The following is a 19679-nucleotide window of genomic DNA, read 5'->3' as shown; positions in this document are numbered from 1 at the left end:
CCTTCTTTTCCATCTTATTTGGATGAATGTCAGAACATATCACTCTTCTTGTTGGGGGGCACAATGATGATGATGATGATGATGTAGGGTGTTGGGTTTAATCTCGAAGTCTGGTTAGTGCCTGCGTGAAGCTTTTTTTTAATGTTCTCTCCATGTACATATGGGTTTCCTTCTACTGTCTAAAATATGCTGGCGTATAGATTAATCTAAATTGCTCTCATTCGTGGTGTATCCCGGCCTTGCACCCAAGCGTTCCCAATACAGGCTCCAGATTCACCGCAACCATGATGATTATAAAACAGTTACTACAGATGAATGAACTGTTGAGGTTTTTAATTACGCCAAGTTTGATATTTACATACAAAATTGCTATGGACTTAATATAGCCAACAATATCAAGAGCATTTAAGCATGCTTTTTACCCCACCAACAACCCACAGGATGCCCCCAAAAAGCCATACAAGTATAGTAAATAGTAGGGATGTCATGATCAGATGATTTGGATCAACGCATCAATTAAATGTGCAGCGTTTGAAATGAACTGAGTCAACAATCATAGCATTACATGTTGAGGCAGAGTAATGACGCATACAATCATTACTTTATGTAATATGTCTTTTTTTTTTAAATGATACGTAAAGACTGGCAAGCTGATTTGCTCATATATTCTGATACTTAAAATAGTGCTTCTCTGGATCATCATTCTTGAATTAACAATGGCCAAATAAAAAGAGTATGGTATTGTGCCATTGGAGATTCAGTGGTCTAATCAAATATCAAATCGATTCAGTGATATCATCAAATATTGAATCTTTGCCTTAAGAACTGAGATCATATTGTATTGTCTGGAAGACTGAAGTTTATATCAATAGGTTATATTGTGTACTACTACTTAGAATGATGTATAGCTTGTTTTTTTCACTTGGACTATACTATAATAAGAGCGAGTCTGCAAATCTCTGTACCTCTAGTCCGAGTGCCTTTGAATGACATGTAAAATTGTGAATTTTTTATATCCTTAAGAAACAAGTTTCAAATTTTTGCAGTTCTCTCAAACAGGAAAAAGCTGATTTTCAGAACATAGTGTCTCCTGGGTGGTAGGTAGAGCGCAGTGATGTAGTATTGGGCGTGGCTGTGTTTTCTCTATCTTTTGGATGCATGTATACATAGGCCATCCCATGGGGTTAATTTTATCTCAGGCTCACAGGACTGGCTATATTTGGCTACAAAATGCAATGGTTACACGTGCCACACAAGCACGTGAGCACACAGAAACGGACGTGAGTCAAAGGCACATTTAACTTGCTCATGAAGGTTTCTAAAAGACAAATGGTAAAGGGTTATTTACTAGAGAAAGACACCATTAACTCACTAATTTGTTGAAATAAGAACATTTTCCCCTTTCATTATAAAAAAAAAAAAAGGATTATAATAAGGACACGTGGTGTGTGTGTGTGTGTGTGTGTGTTTTCGTTTTCGTATACGTACTGAACAAACACACAGGACTCAATATGTGGTTTAAAAACCTTCTCTCAGTAACTATTTCTGTATTAATGTACAACCGTTGAAAATTACAGCATGTTTCATTGTTTTTAAATGAGCTAACTATCAACAGCCATCTTTCAGGGAAAAAAAAAAAATCAACTCAGTGAGAAGCAAAAAGAGAAAGGCTGAAAGAAAAACAAAAAAACAGAACCATTGATTAACGGGAGGAACCAGCTGGAAGAGCGGCAGTCCATGTTTCAGGAGTGTTTTAAACTCTCTCTTTGTGTGTGTTGTGAGCTGATATGAAGGTGTAAAAAAAATGGGGCATGAATCAGGATACCATCATGCTATTCTGAAACACTGGAGCTGAGAAACTGACGGGGGAAGAGTAGGAGAGAAGGAGAGAGGGAGCGCACAGGAGAGAATACATCATATATGACCAGACATGTGAACGAGAAACAGCACAAAAGGAAAAACAAAAGTGAAGGATGGGGAGGTGAGGGGGATCTTTGGAGCGAGGGACAGATGGAGAGGGATGAAGGGATGACAGAAAAGAGAAATAACGCTGAGAGCGTGTCGGATGGACGTTCAGGTGTCATGAAAGTCCTTCAGCAGTGTGCGTCTCTTCTGTTCAGCGATGTGCATCTGATTTTCCAAATCCTACAAAAAAAGATTAAGAGTTCATTTAATTCAACACAAAACACTCAACAAAAAGCCACACAAAGGATGCATGCTACGCTAGATCGATTTTCAAAGCACCGATGTGTAAAAACGGGTCATCTCATGATATATTGCATACTGCATTTTAAGCACCGCAGTATAACTTTCTTTGAATGAGCTGACAAGAGCATAGTGTACTGCACCGGTATATACTGTACAATACATACTATTCCTCAAAGTAGGATGCAAATATGTGAGAGTGATCATTTCACATACAAGTCATGTGACTACGTATCAGTCAAATTCACTTGTCAGCCCAGTCCCTCTTATAACTTTAGACCACATTATTACTGTGACCCAAGACAATGATGCAACAGAGCAGAGGCTGTACAGCAACCAAAAATCACCTTAACTTTAACAAGAGTGCAGGGTTAATACAGTAATAACAAGCATTTTGCAGCCACTGAATAAAAAAATAATAATAAAATAAAAATAAAAATCCCCTCAACTTTAAGGAACCATAAATATATTTCACCAAACTGACGTGGAAATGTTTTTTTTTTTCTTTCTCCATTTTCTAAAACAGGCAGTGGCATGCATTGATCAAGTTGTTGAATAGTTTTGTGCGGTAATAAAAATAGACTATACAGAACTATACAGTAAAGAAATGTAACAATCTAATCATGTGAAGGATTTTCCTACGCATCAAGTAAGCAATTACAGATGAAATTAAAGGATACATTTTTTAAATATAATGTTTATTATTGTGGCTACTAGAATAATACCACATGCTCTTTACTTGTATTCAGATTTGTACTCCATTACCCCCTTGTGTATTGAGGTTTTTGTAACACTAACATAAGAATGCATGTGGAGTAGGAACACTGAGGGTTTGAGCTTACAGTGCATTTGGCTGGGATTTATCATCTGAATTTGCAAAGGCAAGCGAGTTTGTGTGTGGTAGGAGCAGATGGTGCTGTAAACAACAAAAAAAACCAACAAAGTAACAAGTGTTTCCATCTGCTTTGTACAGCCTTGTGTTTTCTTACCCCTCTATCAGTGGCATTGAGCTCTCCCTCTACTCTCTCATAACTGTCCGCCCTCTCCACCTTCCATGACAGGTTCTCGATCTCCGCTTCCAGCTGCGCCTGCTGGTACTCAAACTGCACACACACACACACACACACACACACACACACACGTAAACAACTGTTCAGTAGCTATTATAGCTTTTTATTTCTGAACTTTCCTCTGACAGAACACAAACTGGATATGTTAAAAGATTCAAAACATTTAAAATCACAAACTGCACTAGCTTTCCTAGCCTTATTAAAATTGCAGCCAGATTCAAGATTATGTTCAGACTAGGGAAACAGCAATGTCTTAAGAAACACATTCATATGCCGATCAATTCAGTTGAATGGGTTTACATTTATACCAATCGACTATATATTAAATAAACCCATATCAATAATAGTTGATCATGATCTCTGCAATCACATCAGTGGGGGAGAAAAAAAAAAAAAACAGGAATATTTGTGCCGTATAAACAGGTCTGCATTTGTGGTTGGTAATGTCACTCACTAGTTTTTTGCGGGGTCCAGACTCCATGTAGTAGGCGTAGGGGTAGGTATACTGCAGTGTGTAGCGACACTAGGGAGAGAAAAAACACAACACACACAGTGCTAATGGTCCTTTTGTATGTGCATATATCCAAAATAATCTTGGTGGATAATAAAATAAAGCATGATGCTAAATAATTAGAGAGAATAGCAATGCGTGTATGTACCTTGGCCAGTAGCTTGGCAGCATTTTGCATGTACTGCCAGTCAATCCAGGTACCCAGGTTATTCATGACCCTCTCTTGAATCTTCTCCTGAATACGCTGATACGTCTGAGCCTCCAGCTGCAAACTTTTATTGTGGTTCTCCCACTAAACACATCCACAAACACACACAAACCAAAGACCAATCATGGAAAGAACACGCATTTTTACTGGATCTCTTTAAGGATCTGGTGCTGTTCCCAACAAACAGATTTCAGCTGCAGGTAATGCACGTAAAAGCTCTACATCCACACTCACATGAAATATTTCACAGACATTCTACATTACAGTGTAATGTCTTAGGATGTGCCCATTTATATAGTGTGTAAATATAGTAGGGCCCATTGTACATATTACTTGGTCAATAGAATCAGCCTATTTTTATATATAATATATATATATAGAGAGAGAGAGAGAGACTTTTATTACTATTTTTTCATTGAAGTTCATGAAAATTATGTCATTTTAAACAACTACTAAACACAACGTGGGGCCTTAGAAACTACAGTTTCTAAGAAACACTACAGTACACTTCTAAGAAATCACTACAGAAACATGCAGAAAGTCATTAAGGTGGTAACCCGACACTAACTAGGGGTTGTTTACGGCTTCCCTGAATTTTTTTTGTCTACGTGTGTTCCTGTGTCTTACCCTCTCAAAGTAGAAGAGGTATTTTTTCAGGGCCTCTCTAGCCTGCGCCTGTTGGCTCTGGTTCACGATGTCAGGATTCTCTTTGTAACGACTGCACTCATAATACTCGCTGCCATGAGTCTTCCAATCTCCCAAACACATCCAGCAGAAATCTATACACATACATACACCCTTAAATTCACAGACAGTCTACTGCATGTTAGAGCTGGTTTCATTTGATTAGGTAATCTTACATGCCCAGCAGTTAGGCTCTTACCGTGTTTACACTTGGAGCATTGCTAAATAGAGACAGAGAGAGAGAAAGAGAGAGAGAGAGAAAGAAAAAGATAAACAATTTCAGGAAGCCTGTAAACAATGCTGAAAATAAATGCAAGAAATAAAACGTTCACAATTTGAGTCTGCCTTTCAGTTACTGTACTTAAAAGTATGGGCAAATGTGAAGATTTCTTTTAACAAATCAAGAGAACCTGTATCAATCTGATATTAAAAGTATATTTGATATAGTTTGACCAATATCAAACATACTTAAATCATGGTCCATTAAAAGTGAGCACAAAACACTGCAGGCTCTAAACTTTACTTTCTTATTTGCCATATTTGCATTTCGGTCCAGTGCGTCTCGTTTCCAATTCGGAGCTTTTACTTATCTAATAAGGCAGGAGCACAGAACGACTGCATTTTCCTGTTTGAATGAGTTTTTGCCCCTCTATCAGGTGCCTTGAAAAGTCAGAGTTCAACTGGATGTAGGCAGACCCCTGTTTCGCGATGGCCGTGAAGGTGCAGGAGTTAGAAGGGAGTGGAGCCGAATGTAGTGCACGCTACTCACCATGTGGTTGCAGCCTCCGTTTTTCTCAATGCAGATATTGCACTTCGGGCACTACGATCCAATAAGAGTAGAGAGAATCGGATCAGCAAAACAATTCAACACCATTGGCTTCTGTACATTCAAAATCAAGTTATTTTTCCCCCCCTTGAAATAACGCTAAGGAATGTATATCTCTGTGCGTGCATGCATATGCAGACGTGTTAATCTTGGTGAAGTTACTCACGTCTTTAGTGTGTGCACTGATGTAGTTGGCCGTCTCTGAATCGTCTGCGCATTTAGTGAGCCATTTGCGGATGGTAGCGCAGTCTGTGGGGGCGTGGTACATCTGTCTGCACTTAAAACTAGACAGAAAGAACAAGAACACATTTATATTTTATATATATATATAAAAAAATATACACACAGACAGTGAGCTACCACTAATTATGTAGCTTGTATTAAAGGCGTTCCTACGCGTTATAGTGTTTACAATATTACAATAACACCCAACAGGTGTTAACAATATTAACACCTGTTGGGTGTGGCATGAATTTTAAGCCACTTTTCCACTGCACGGTACGACTCGACTCGCTTTAATTTTCTGAGCTTGCTTTTCCACTGCAGTTTAGTGCTGCATCTTCCACTCGCATTCACTGAGGAACACTGTTGTATTATCGCAGCCCTGTAGAATACGCGGTCAGGCCGTATTCCAAACGCCTTTCCTGTTCACTTAACATGGACCCTATTAAGGATATAAAATAACAGTGCTCTAGAACCTACGTAGTGCTCGATATGACTAACTTAGATTCAGCCTTCACAGGAGCGCCTTTGATAAACGCCTGTTTGGAAATCAGTAACAAGCGAGATGGAAAAATCTAAGACAGAAACCTTTATTGTAATTTTATCTGTAATGAGAGAAATGATACATAATTTTCAATTAATAGTATTTTACCATACGCAAAGTATGTATTAAATGACATTTATTCAGACACGATACAAAACCGGTCGTTAAGGAGAATTCTCTACTCCCTCAGTGCACGGCTCACGTTTAGTAGCGGCTCGGCTCGCTTGGAACCTCGACCGAGGTCGTACTAAAATAAGTACCATGTACTATCCACAGTGGAAAGCCCCAAAAAAGTGAGCAGAGGCGAGAGCCATAAGAGTGATTGAGCGTGTGCTGTTTCTGCATCCAGGAACGTTTTTATTTACCAGAAGACTTCATCGCAACGACTGCACTGGACTCTGCGAGCTCGAGGCTCTTGCACCTTTATGACTATGGGACAGTCTGCGCCAGGACACAACTGCAGCTGGAAGTGACTCTGAAGAAAACAGAGAGAGAGAGAGAGAGAGAGAGAAAAAAAAAAGAGATTTTAGTTTACTTCATAACTTCAATCTATAGTAGGATGTGTTACTTTAATGGTACTGTACAATGATTTCTTTTTCAAATATGGGCTCCCTAATGGTGCAACAGAAACACGTTCGCCCGATCATTGGGAATTCAAATCCTGATGATGCCACAGCCATCTGTTAAAATTTTTCCATAAACCACCCTGCAAGCCTAAAAAAGGTCATTTGACATTGGAGCTGTTGGGTCAGATAGGACACAAGGTTCATGTGTCATGAGTTATAGATGTCACAAGTTACGGATATCATATGGCAGCGAGTAACCACAAAGATATGGCAGAAAGACTGTCTTGCAGGAGTCAATAGGATAAAGAAAACAAGTTTCATACCCTCAGCTTCTAGGAAACACGAGCTCAAAGACTGAGATTTGGACAAACAGGCGTGGACAAATTTGTTTCTACCGTTACAGCTCATTGAAACAATGCTTCATTCGTTCCGAAAAGTGATGAAATTAAAAGCGACCGTCTCGTGTATACCAGCATGCCGTTGGTATGTTAGAGTAAAGCAAAGAAAGTGTGAAAAAGAGACCAATTATGGCTTATTCTACAAAACACATTAAAAAATGAACTGGACATATTTGGTGGTACCCCTAGAAAAGATGAGAAATAATCGGATTATGGTGATATTCCAAACTAACTGTTTTCTTTCAGTAGTATCACACATGTTTTCAATCTTGTCGTTCAGTCTATTTAAATGGAGAAATGTAGTGGCTCTGCCGTTGGCCATCATGGAGTGAACCACACTGAACATGGCCCAGAGAAAGCAAAGGAGAGAGTTGTCTAAAGAGATCAAAAAGAACATTATTGACAAGCATGTTAAAGGTAAAGGCTATAAGATCATCTCCAAGCAGCTTGACGGTCCTGTGACTACAGCTGCAAATATTAAATTACTTTAAGGTCCACGGGACTGTAGCCAACCTCCCTGGATGCGGCTGTAAAGGGAAAATAGACGCCGGATTGGACAGAAGGATAGTGCGAATGGTAGACAAAGAGCCAAGGAAAACTTCCAAAGAGATACAAGCTGGATTACATCAGTGTGTGATCGCACCATCCGTCACTTCTTGACTGAAATGGAAGAGCCAGGAGAGCCAGGAGGACTCCACAGTTGACAGAAAAACATAAAAATGCATACTGACACAATGCCTCTGGGAGAATGTGCTTTAGACAGATCCAAGTCAAATCTGTTTGTTCATAGTTGGGGGGGGGGGGGGGGTGAGAGAGAAGGAGATTTCCGAAGAAAAGAACACCATACCTACTGTGAAACATGCAGGAGGTTCGGTTATGTTTTGGAGCAGCTTTGTTGTGCAACAAAATATTAGCTTAAGAGTCCCATCATTTTTTTGTCCATGCCATTTTCATTTGATTTCAAATATTCTGTTGAATCAATAATCAAAAGCAAAATCTGTTTTTTAATTAAATATGGAACAATGATGGATGCTGTTTACTTTGGTCAGTTTCAAGTTATTTCAGAGAAAATTATGGATTCTTCTTTTTTTGTTTTGGTGGAAGGGTAGCGACAAATTTGTCCACGTCTGTATATTTCCTAACCAAGCCGATGAGGACAGACACAACATAACCAATATGCAAAATGTGTTAGAAATCCCTGCACTGCAAAACAACCAGCTTGAATGGGTTTGATTTCAGGTGTATGATGAACTGTTTTTCCCTGTGTACTGACTCACACAGCTCATCACTCCACAGGAAAATGACTAGCCTACGCTTTACACAGGGTGTTTCAACGAAGCATGTTTGAATGTTGCTGTACTAAATACGAGTGTAAATTCATGGTATATATTGATGCCGTTTAGTGATGCGTACAACACTGTACGCAATACGAATAACTTCGTCCCTGTGATTTTAATGCACTCTTGTGTATTTAAGTGTAATTAGTGCAGGTCATACAGTATGGGGGTATAACTGTGACTGTTGTAACAGATTTTTTGTTCATGTTTTTTGATGGGAAATTACAATATTTACACTCCGACAGTAGAAACTTTCCCTCCCCTATTGGTCTATGCTAACTGGCTGCAACAAATACAGTATTAAATGAAACCATGATTTGAATTATTTAGCTACATATTTGTTTGTTTGGATCTTCGGTTTCGTTTGGGAATTGAGAATTACCGTTACGACATTGTGTTGTCGTGACAACCCTAATCTGTCCACTTGTGATTCTGTGTGTACTTTGTTCAATTTGTTAACATGCAAACAAACACACAATACCTCCACGTAGTCCCTGAAGAGGTAGCGTCTGTATTTGTCCTTTAGTTCTTCGTTGGGCAGCAGTGGAAGGACGAAATCCTCTGGCATCTGAAGAGAACAGTCCTGAGCCATGCAAGAGATCCCTAAAAGTACACACACATATGGGTGGATTTAAATGCATTTATCAAACAGTGAAACATCTTGATAAGCCATGTAAAGAAATTAAACGCTTATACGATATAAGATTATATCAGTATATTATATTATATATACACTACCAGTCAAAAGTTTAGACACACATTATTTCCCCCCCCCCCCCCCACACATTCTAGAATAATAATAAAGTCATCAAAACTCTGGAATAACACAAATGGAACTATGGGAATTATGTTGTGATAAATAATAATAATAATAATAATAATAATAATTGAGTATTTTAGCATCTTCAAAATAGACCCCCTTTTTGCCTAGAATTTCAAGAAATGTATTCCAGGCATATTCTCAACCGATTTCTTGAGGAATCGCCCTGAGATGCTTTTTAAACAGTATTAAGGAGTTCCCACCACGCTGGACTCTTATTGGCTGCTTTTGGGAATATTTCGCTCCAAATCATACATTAAAAAAAATCTTTAACTTTTTTTAGTTTTCTGATGAAAGTAATGAATATGTTGGCACGATTATATTTTTGCCTATGACACTGCTTTCAAACATTTAATCATACACCTTCAGATCAAAAGGTTTTTAAGGTCATGAGAAACATTTCGGACAAGTGTGTCTAAACTTTTGACCGGTAGTGTATGTATGGAGATATTTAAGTTTCTAAATAAAAGCAGATCAGTGACAACAAATGAATCACTTGCCTTTTCTTACTTTCACAGGCATTTTTACTAAACAATACATAGGTTGATGAAGTGTTGGAGTCAAGCAATAATACTCCTAATGGCCTAAAGCAGAAATACACACTCCTAACCCCATCTGTGCATACAGAGGTGTCTGTGCGTGTGTGTACTTACCCACTCCTATGCCATCTTTGACCAGCACGGTGCAATGCTGCTCCCAGCAAGATTTGCAGAAGGAGTGCTGACACGGTAGAGAGAGCAACGCATCTCTCCGTACAAACTGCAGACACACACCGCACTGCAACGACGCCACGGCCTACACACACACACACACACACACACACACAGTAAACGCATAGTGTGAAGAATAGTATTAACTAAAACACACACATTAGGGCTGAACAATTATTCACATTTTAATCCTGCCCACTACTTTTGTCTTCCTAGCTTAATTCATCATAATCGACTTCAGTTATTTGTGAGCTTCACTGAAGCTAGCTAAACGCCTTTGTATTGGCTCTTAGCATCTCTGCTATGTTAAACCCCAAGCTCCAAACTGAGTTTTAACTGTCTGACAAAATCACAGTGATCTTTGACCACTGTTCGCTCTCTGCATCTAAAACACAGTGAACCTGCACACAGAGAGGCAGTTTCATTCAGCTCCACCACCAAAACTACCCCTAGACCCCAAGACATTTAGCAAATGACACAATCAATTAATGTGACTAAAAAGTAGCCTTAATATGAAGATTGAGACATTTGAAGGAATATAACGTCTGTGCAAAAACATTCATTTTTCAACAGATAGTAAGATGAAGTGCCATAAAATGAATCAGTCACTATTTTAAAAAAAAAACAGCTAAAGACCCACCTCTTTCGTGAGCACTTAACCAAGTCCTACAATACCAATGCCACATTATTTAATAATAATAAAAAACGTACTCAGGCTCTTACACCTCTACTCCGTGCACTTTGCTTGTCTAGAACTCCATTATAAATCTTGTACAGTAACACTACTTGTATTGTTCTCCGCTTGATACATCACTTTGCTTGTATTTCCTCATTTGTAAGTCGCTTTGGATAAAAGCATCTGCTAAATGAATAAATGTAAAATGTAAAAATCCTTCATTCCCAAGTCAGCTGAATGAATGTAATAAATAACTGCGATTTCAATATTGAACAAAAAAGTGATTTTCATTTGAGCAATTACCGTCCAGCTCTAACACAATGCTCAGCTATTCATGACTATTTTATTTTTATAGCTATATAGACTCGTTTCTTCTGCTAGAACAGCCTTCACAAGCACATTTATGATGTAAAGCAATGCACATGGTATCATTTCTGCATGACAGTAATATGCCCATGTGACTTTACAGGGACTTAAACTGTTACAGTATTCGCTTTCACAAGGCAACATTCCAGAGCGTACCAAAACGCATTTATGCAAGTCACATGTGAGTAAACTGTCCTCTCATTGGTCAGAGTGCGCCGGCTACGGTCCAGAGTGTTCAAGATGGATAGGATAGACAGCAGCTCTGCGAGCTTATTGTTATTTCTTTTGAGCTATAGTTATAATAATTTATCAATTTGAGCAGGAATTGATGTTTTGGGACAATAATGTTGCAACTCATCTGTTTCGGAGAAGAGCTGTTACACGTCATTTTAAAATGAAGAGTCGCGCTTTGTTTTTGAATTGCCATGACATGCTCACGCACAAGATCCATCAACATATCTATCGCTTGTCTATGTATTTACTGAATATAGCTTTTCACGAATGTTTAACCCTCTATTGCATCGTGTTCCCCTAGGGTGACAAAACTATTATTTAACTTTGATAGTAGGTAGAGATCGACCGATATTGATTTTTTATGACAGATATCAATTATTTGCATGTGCCTGAAATTTCCCCCGATATTTAAGCATTTTCCCACAATCGATTATCGTTTTTTTAAATATCGGATCCACCGTTAAGCGGCGCCATCTTGTGGGCATATTGAACCGATATTTATTTATAGTCTTACTTCTGTTTTTGACACAATAACACCACCACTGAACCTAACAAATTTTATTTATTTATAACAATTTTGTCAATTTCACTTCCTCTTTGCATACAAAACAAAACAAAGCTCTTATTTATACACTAATAAATAGAGGGGTCTGAAAGACTGCAAAAATAATAAATAAAGTGCACTGTTACTAAAGTTTGTCTCGATTTCTTAGCACCAAGCTGCTTAAACTACATATCAAGCATTTATGTAACACATCTAATTGTACATTAAGGGCTGTTATAGCTAGTCCTGCACACAATTCTCAAAATGCCCACAAGATGGCGCCATTTATTGGTGGATCCGATATTAAAAAAAAAAAAAAAAAAACAATTATTGAAAAATGCTTAAATATCGGGAAAAATATCGGTAACACCGATTATCGGTTGACCTCCAATAGTAAGTAAACATCATTTTAAACCATTTTTCAGTCCATACAGGATTTCACTGCGTTTTTTTTTGATTATCGCGGCCAAAATTGCTTGACTTTTGCTGCAGCTTTTTTCAAAAATTGCGAGTTTTTTGCAGAAAACTACTCGAATTGGTGAAACTGCAAATGCATGAAATGGTTTTGCAGTGATGTTTGTTGGTAAATGAGACCTTTTAGCTGCACATATGTTCGACGCACGTGAATCGAAGGGGGCTTTGGCTGAATGTGCGTTGTGATGACATCACATGACGTGTCTTGGTCCAAATCTGTGGAAAATTTGTGATAATTAAGAAAAAAATTGCAAGCTCCTGTGAATATTGTGAAGTTTCCTTGATTTTGCATTCATTTCTGTAATCGCAAAATCCTGGAGGGACCCATTTTTGGTCATGTTAATTATTTGTTATGGGTATTTGTGTGAAAGTTCCCATCATGCATTGCTATACAGGTTGGTTTGTTGGTCTGTTAGGTGGGATTGTTTTTTCACCACAAGCAAACTGCTCCAGAGTTGCGACCGGGCCAAGACCACCTCATTCAGGTGGTCTCAGACAGATTGTTTTGTCACGGATCTGAGCACGATTGCTGCGTCATACGTCTAAACAAACCAAACCAAAGGAGAAAACGCACCAGGTTCTGAACCAAACGCTCCAAACGAGCCAGATGTGAAAACGCCCACAAACAATTATCGTACTTGTAAACAACAATACAGCTGTCACGGAAGCAGAAATGTCCCAGATGCAGTCATGTGCAGTCTGATTGCACGTTTTAGTTTAGCTCCAAGCTGGTGGTTTTTGCTTTTAGCACACGGCTGTGTTTTTGTTTATAACTATAAAATATACTAACTGATACACTAGTGCTCACACCAGAACTACTGTACATACCAAGCCAGTGGAAAGACTTAGGGTAGTTAGCCTGGAAAATAACTTCCCAAATAGAAAGCCCATAAAAGTGCTAGTGAGAATTGGTCTTACATATCATTGAAATAAGCCAGAAAACAACAACAAACAAACAAATACTTACAGTGAGAGATCGGCAGGTGGTTATGGACTGAACCTGGGCCTCACAAAGCAACTGAGACGAGTTGGACTTGTACCTACAACACACAGAGGAAATGCAATCAGCTTGTCTCACCCTTTTTTTTGTTTTCTATACATGGCATGTATTTATTTAGGGAGGTTTGTGTGCATGTTAGCTTACCTGTCTAGTATTTGTGACACTTGCCAGTGAAAATGTACAAGGACCAGTTTGGCTACAGCTGGTGACACCTAGGGAAATACAGAGCGAGGAAGAAAAAAAAAAAATCACTAATTACCACAACTTCCAGGTTTTAAGTAATTGTATGAGTACAGGAAAACATGACAAAATTCTAGTGTATGGTAATCTAAATCCCACATTATGAAGATTAGGCTGAAAAACACTGGAGAATTCCACTCTACTGGTAGAATGCCCTTGTGCGTGCCGACTGGAATGAAGTCTTAAGGTCAAGGCAACATTCAGTGTTTGTCAGTGAAATAGTAAGAAAGCCAGTCAGCTTGTTTACCAATTCTGGCCACGAGTTTAAGCACCAAGCAGTGTTCAGCCAGTGGGGTCTCATTATTATAATTCCAGTGAAATGTGTTCTGCTGAAAAACTTGAAGAGCAACAGGCCTTTCCCTATTTGGCTTAAAACACTAACAACTTGTCAATCGCGAATTATTTACACTGCCTGGCCAAAAAAATAAATAAATCGCTGTTTGGATTCAAATAAGCAAATACTTAAAGAGTCTATGATCGGACCACTAGTGCAGTGATAAATGTTTCAGCTGGCAATAACTCAACCCTAATTAATGTAGTGTGTAGCTTCTCATTTCTTAAACAACCATGCTGGACTAAATAGCTGTGTGGCCACAAGAAAGCCACTTGCTGGCAAGGATAATGGGGAAAAAACGACTTCGATTTGCTAAGAAGCTTAAAGATTAGACTGTAGAGCAATGGAAAAAGGTCAGGTGGTCTGATGAGTCCACATCATGGAGGCAGTGTTATGATCCAGGATTGCTTCAGTTGGTCAGATCAAGGCTCAGCAACATTATGTGGCAATAAAATGAAGTCAGCTGATTCCTGAATGTACTGAATGAGCAGGTTATCCCATCAATGGATTTTTTTTCTTCCCTGACAGCACAGGCATATTCCAGGATGACAGTGCCAAAATTCATCGGGCTCAAATTGTGAAAGAGTGGTTCAGGGAGCATGGGGAATCATTTTCACACATGAACTGGCCACCACAGAGTCCTGACCTTAACCCCACTGAAAGTCTTTGGCATGTGCTGGAGAAGACTTTATGGAGTGGTTCGACTCTCCCAACCTCAATATGAGATCTCGGCCCAAAAAATAACACGACCCTGCATGGAAATAAAACGTTGTGACGTTGCATACGCTTGCTGAAACAATGCCACGACGAGTGTGCGCTGTAATCAAAGCTAAAGGCGGAGAAACAAAATATTAGCGTGCGAGACGTTTTTATTGGCCAGGCAGTGTACTTGCCAGTAGAAGATGGGGATATATATAAATAAGTCTTACATTCCATGACACGGCAGACAAAATTCTCACAGGCCAATCATGACTTTCTAAAGTTTACGTTGTTAACTAAACGGAACAGCAGCAAGTCTTTAGTACTGAACTTTAAGTTTATGTTAAATGCATTTTAAGGAGTTTAACTCGATGCTTAATGATGAAGCATATTTCTGAGTTCTGTGCATTGTATTCAGGGAAGCTTATCGAAAACAACTAAATAAAACAAAAAATTGCCATTTAAAATAAATACATCTTTCTGCTTTGCAGTTTTCATTACAGTGACAGAAATGAGATTTTAAAACTGCCTACTGTTAAGCCTCTCACCACAACAAGATCTCTACATCTACACATTTACACACTGAGGCCTCACGGTCACTAATGTTGGATGGGGGAGTGTGTTTGTGTCTAAAAGACCAGAGCAAAGATGTGTTTTGAAAGTGTACATTTAAATGTCTCAACACCCAACTTGTAACGCAACATTACTTTTGCTGAATATAATATACATGAGAAATCACGTTCTTGATACATTTTCATGTATTTTGCCAGTTGCTCTTTAATACCTACCCAGAAAAACAACTCTTCCCAAGCATTAGTGTGTCATTTCTCTGACAGGCAGAATGAAGAAAAGCTGGCAATAATGTAGCCTCAGTAAAAGCCTGGCTGCTGACTTCAGGAAGCATCTCCCTGCATGCTGCCGGTGAAAGACTTAAACTCAATAAAGCTTCTCTGGGCTTAACGCCCTGTTTACACTAGTGCGTTTTCGCTTTAAAATGAAAACGATCCTCGTCCACACTAGTGATTCCGCTGTGTTTCAGAAACGATCTCCGTCCACACTACACGACCGAAAACGTATGTCACATGACCATTCACACACACTGGGCATGCGCATACAAGTGTAAACAGGAAGTTGGGTGCTAGTCACTGGCAGGCACAACAATGAGCACGATGGCGAGGAAAAGCAAGGACGTCTTCGTGTGGACGGATGATGAAGCTGCTCTAATCATAGCTGGCGGTTCAGTCTCCATGTTGTTGTGTATACAATCAAGGTAGCGTAACGATCACATGGCAGGGGATTGACGAATCAGGGAAGGATATGCAATGATCCAGAAGACCCAATCAGGGAGCGAATGTGGGCGGAGCCACGCCTTCGTTTTCAAAAGTCTTTGTTTTGGTCTGTTTACACTGAAACGCGAGCCCAGAGTTTTCACACTAAAACGGGGTCTTCGGCGTTTCCAGAAGTCTCCGTTTTCGAGGTTCAAAAACACAGAAGTGTAGACAACAGGCATAACTGAAACAACAGCTATGCATTTTAAAAAACGAAAATGCACTGGTGTAAACAGGGCCTCAGAGGAGCAGCTGTAACACTTGCAGCCCACACAGTCACACCGGTGCCAGGTCACATTAAAATATGCAGAACCACACACAGCCTTTTCTCCCGGTACTCTCTCTCACACAGCAGGGTTGCTTCTCAGTGTATTTTACATCAGACAGTTCAGTGAGTCAATTCTGGTCCCCCCCCGCAGTGCTGAAGCATTGGGGGGGGCTGGGGGTGTAAATAAGTGATACTTTAATGGATTGCAATGGAATCTGTTGCTTTATTTTTCAACAGCAATAACAGAACAAGTACAGAATATTGCTCTCTCACTCATATATATATATATATATATAAATAATATATATATATAAATAATATATATATATATATATATATATATATATATATATATATATAGTAGCTCGCTTTAATCGTGTGCAGAGACAAGTGTATCGACTCAGTATCCGAGTCTCGATTTGCATTGTTGTGTTTGCAGGCGTTTTCATTTAAAATCTGTCAAAATATAATATGATGGAATATTTTGCATATTGGACAAGGCAGGTTCAAGCATATTATCACAAAACTAAGCTCATATGGAGCACCTCCCAAATCAGAAGTACTGAGAAAGTGTTTATTTGAAACAAACAAAAAAAGAAAAAAACAGTATTAACAAATTTGCATTAACCGTAATGAGCTATCTAAGAGGATTTCCCACCCTATCTCGCAACCTAAGCATCTTCCTTAGGGAAACCATGTACACACATGTACACACACGTACACACACACAAGAAATACAAACCTTAAGGGAGGTGGACACATGGTTGACCTCCTCAGTCAGCAGTCTCTGGCTTTCTCTATACGTCAGACACGTGAACTGGTATTCTTCCGGGTCGAAAGTGTCAGGTTCCGCTTGCTCCACGTCACCAGCCACGCCTTCATAATAATAAGTCATATCACCCTGATCTTCCTCCTCGGCGCCCTCATTCTCCTCCTCCTCGAAATCTTCCTCGTTACTGTCGGACGCTTGGCTGCTCATGTCCACAGACATAGCCCTCGGGGCTTATCCGTGCTGACTCAAACGCCGCCCTCCGCCAGCAAGCGGCCCTTGGTGCTGCCGCCGTCTGCCCCAGACTGGACCGCGTATCCCGGGGGGGGACGTGCTGAACTCAGCAGCAGCGGAAGAAGCAGAAGAAGTCGCACTCCCCGTCACTCATGAGGAAACCAGAAATAGGGACGAGCAGATAGAAACGAGGAACGCTGAAGAGACACAACCGAGAAATTGGGTTATTGATCAGTACCTGGTTAATGTGTTTTCATTACACGGAAGTTAAAGTTGGTGTATTCAATATGGCACAGGAGTGGGGAAGTTAGACACTATAGCTGATGTGTTAATCAGTCTCGAACCTTCATCAGAGTCAGTTTCTGAACACAGCACTGCTTTTGGCTTGAGAATTTTGTTTGCTGTTTTTTTTTAAACTGCTTTCACATTTCATTTGTCTGTCGGAGTCTGAATCAGTGTGAAAATACAGTATACACTTTTGGCTTGGTTGGTTTTATACTGCACATAACCAGTCCGGACAGGATTTCACAGAGTTCTTTGTGACTGTTGTGGCCAAAAACGCTTTGTTTTGTTTTCAAAATTTGCGATGCAACTTTTGTGGAAAACTGATTGAATTAGCGTAACAGCTATTGAAATTGTCTTTGCAGTGTTTGTTGATAAATGAGACCTTTTAGCTGTACTCGTGTTCGACGCACATGAATCGAAGAGGGTTTTAGCTGAATGCGCGTCGTGATGACGTCACATGACGCGTCTCGGTCCAAATCTTGATTCGGAGTCGAATCTCTTTAGCACTGTAACTGAATCGTACTGGGGCGCACCTGGAAGACCTGGACAGGTCTCAGACTGGTTATTCTGGTCCGCACGTGAACACGTTTGCCGTGTGCCTAAATGAGCAGCACCTAGAGGACAAACAGACCCGGGTTCGAATCAAACAGATTACATCATGAGAAACCACGAGAATACTGGCACTGCTTTACATGATACTTTCATATCAGCACAATAGTGGTGGCCCCAAGTCTAGGAACAAGTGTAGATAGACTGGATGTCGTATATAATAAACTTGCACATCGTTGCAAGGGCACAATCTCTACAGCGGATACTTTTGATGAATAATGAGGATTTCTGGCTCATTTGGTGCAGCTCTGTGTGTTTATGTTTATCTCTCTGGATCAACGTCACTCACCCACAGCTGTTGGTCAAGGTGGCCTGTATTTTTATTGGTCTTATCTACAGAAACACGGGCTTTGTGTACTTCCCACTTGGATGTTAAAAGTGTGGGTGTTAAGGGCGAGTTGTTTTGGAGGTCGTTTTCTCACGTCTGATCGTTCTCAGGTCGCAGATGGTCGAAACGCACAAACGGCCCAAAGACAAAAGCTTTGCTGCGGTTTAACGGATTAAACGCGACCGGAAACAGGGCAAGAGATCACAAGAAAGATTAGCTGAAGTTAGTTGTTGTGACCGCTGCCAAAGCTCGCCCATGTCTCTGTGTACAACGTTGACTCTGATCACGGACTGCTGTTAAATCCGAGCCACAAGCACCCCAGATGGAGCAAGAGATCTGTCTGAACTGCAGACGATCAGTCATCCAGCTCAAGACGAGGTTTTCCAGATACGAATAACAACTCGCTGTGCATTCCTCTCACTACTATTAATAACCCACAGCACATGGTGACGCGCAGAATAACACGAAGTGCTCGGTGAGAGATTACAGCTTCAGTCCGTCAGGGCGGGGAGAGACAGGAGGCTGGAAACCGCCGAGCTGAACTCGTTAGATGGGGTTGTTTATAGTCTCGGACGCTGCATTGTTGGCTAACTTCAAAAAGCTAGCTTAGCCAGCGTTAGCTAAAGCAGCGGATACGCAGGAGGCTGGCTGTTAGATAAACATGTAAACACATACGACCCTGTTTTCACCCAGCATCAAATCGACTGAACACGAGAAGGCATACATATTTTTGGGTTTTCTTTTTTGTTGTTTAAAAAAAATAAAAACAATCTGTGAGCTCGGAATAAAATAAAAGCTCGTTTCCTCCCCGGATAAACCCGAGCTCCGCCGCCGTCAGCTCGCACTTCAGCCCGGGGACTCGCATGTAAACAAGGCCGTTTTACAACTGTCCATGAAGTCACGTGCTAAACACGTGAAAACCCACCTTCTCCACAAACACACCGACTTTTATTTTTTTATTTTATTTCACCTACCAGAATGCCACGAGAAAGCACTCGACTTCTGCTTTATCCAGACGTTAGGAGTGCTCCTGTTCAGCTAGCCGAGCCGCTGCACAGCGAAACATACAAGCGGGGGCTTAGTGCGTGGCGTCACTTCCGGGTCCCGCTGAGCCAACGGCCCGGTCTCAAATGCATGACTGTTGAAGAGTGCACTGCTGAGGATTGGATAAGGATTTTGCACTATATGCA

The 19679-nt window shown here is 40.1% G+C and overlaps 1 protein-coding gene across 1 annotated transcript; it reads right to left on the bottom strand.

Annotated features, from left to right (window-relative positions):
* Positions 1 to 1514: 1514 nt before the first annotated feature.
* Positions 1515 to 19596, bottom strand: arih2 (ariadne homolog 2 (Drosophila)). The gene is made up of 15 exons (XM_053625434.1): positions 19464 to 19596; positions 17007 to 17464; positions 13540 to 13607; positions 13363 to 13435; positions 10045 to 10186; positions 9053 to 9174; positions 6636 to 6745; positions 5671 to 5788; positions 5448 to 5498; positions 4878 to 4899; positions 4622 to 4773; positions 3935 to 4078; positions 3730 to 3798; positions 3195 to 3308; positions 1515 to 2145 (listed from the first exon to the last, which is right to left on the bottom strand). Exons 2-15 carry the CDS (start codon positions 17253 to 17255, stop codon positions 2074 to 2076), a joined length of 1506 nt encoding a protein of 501 aa, XP_053481409.1. The 5' UTR covers positions 17256 to 17464; positions 19464 to 19596; the 3' UTR covers positions 1515 to 2073.
* Between the last annotated feature and the right edge of the window lie 83 nt (positions 19597 to 19679).

Source organism: Ictalurus furcatus, chromosome 5 (assembly GCF_023375685.1).
Source record: "Ictalurus furcatus strain D&B chromosome 5, Billie_1.0, whole genome shotgun sequence".
Taxonomy (NCBI): Eukaryota; Metazoa; Chordata; class Actinopteri; order Siluriformes; family Ictaluridae; genus Ictalurus; species Ictalurus furcatus.
The sequence above is the reverse complement of the archived record's forward strand: the minus strand, read 5'-3'. Positions and strand labels throughout refer to the sequence as shown.

Bases quoted from the DNA above. Each gene is read 5' to 3' on its own strand.
- arih2 (XM_053625434.1), bottom strand. From the start codon at position 17,255: ATGTCTGTGGACATGAGCAGCCAAGCGTCCGACAGTAACGAGGAAGAT. The intron at 5,789-6,635 runs GTAAATAAAAAC...CTTTCTGTCTAG, and splicing joins CGTTGCGATGAAGTCTTCTG to TTTTAAGTGCAGACAGATGT. The intron at 2,146-3,194 runs GTAAGAAAACAC...CTTTTTTTGTAG, and splicing joins TCAATGCCACTGATAGAGGG to GATTTGGAAAATCAGATGCA.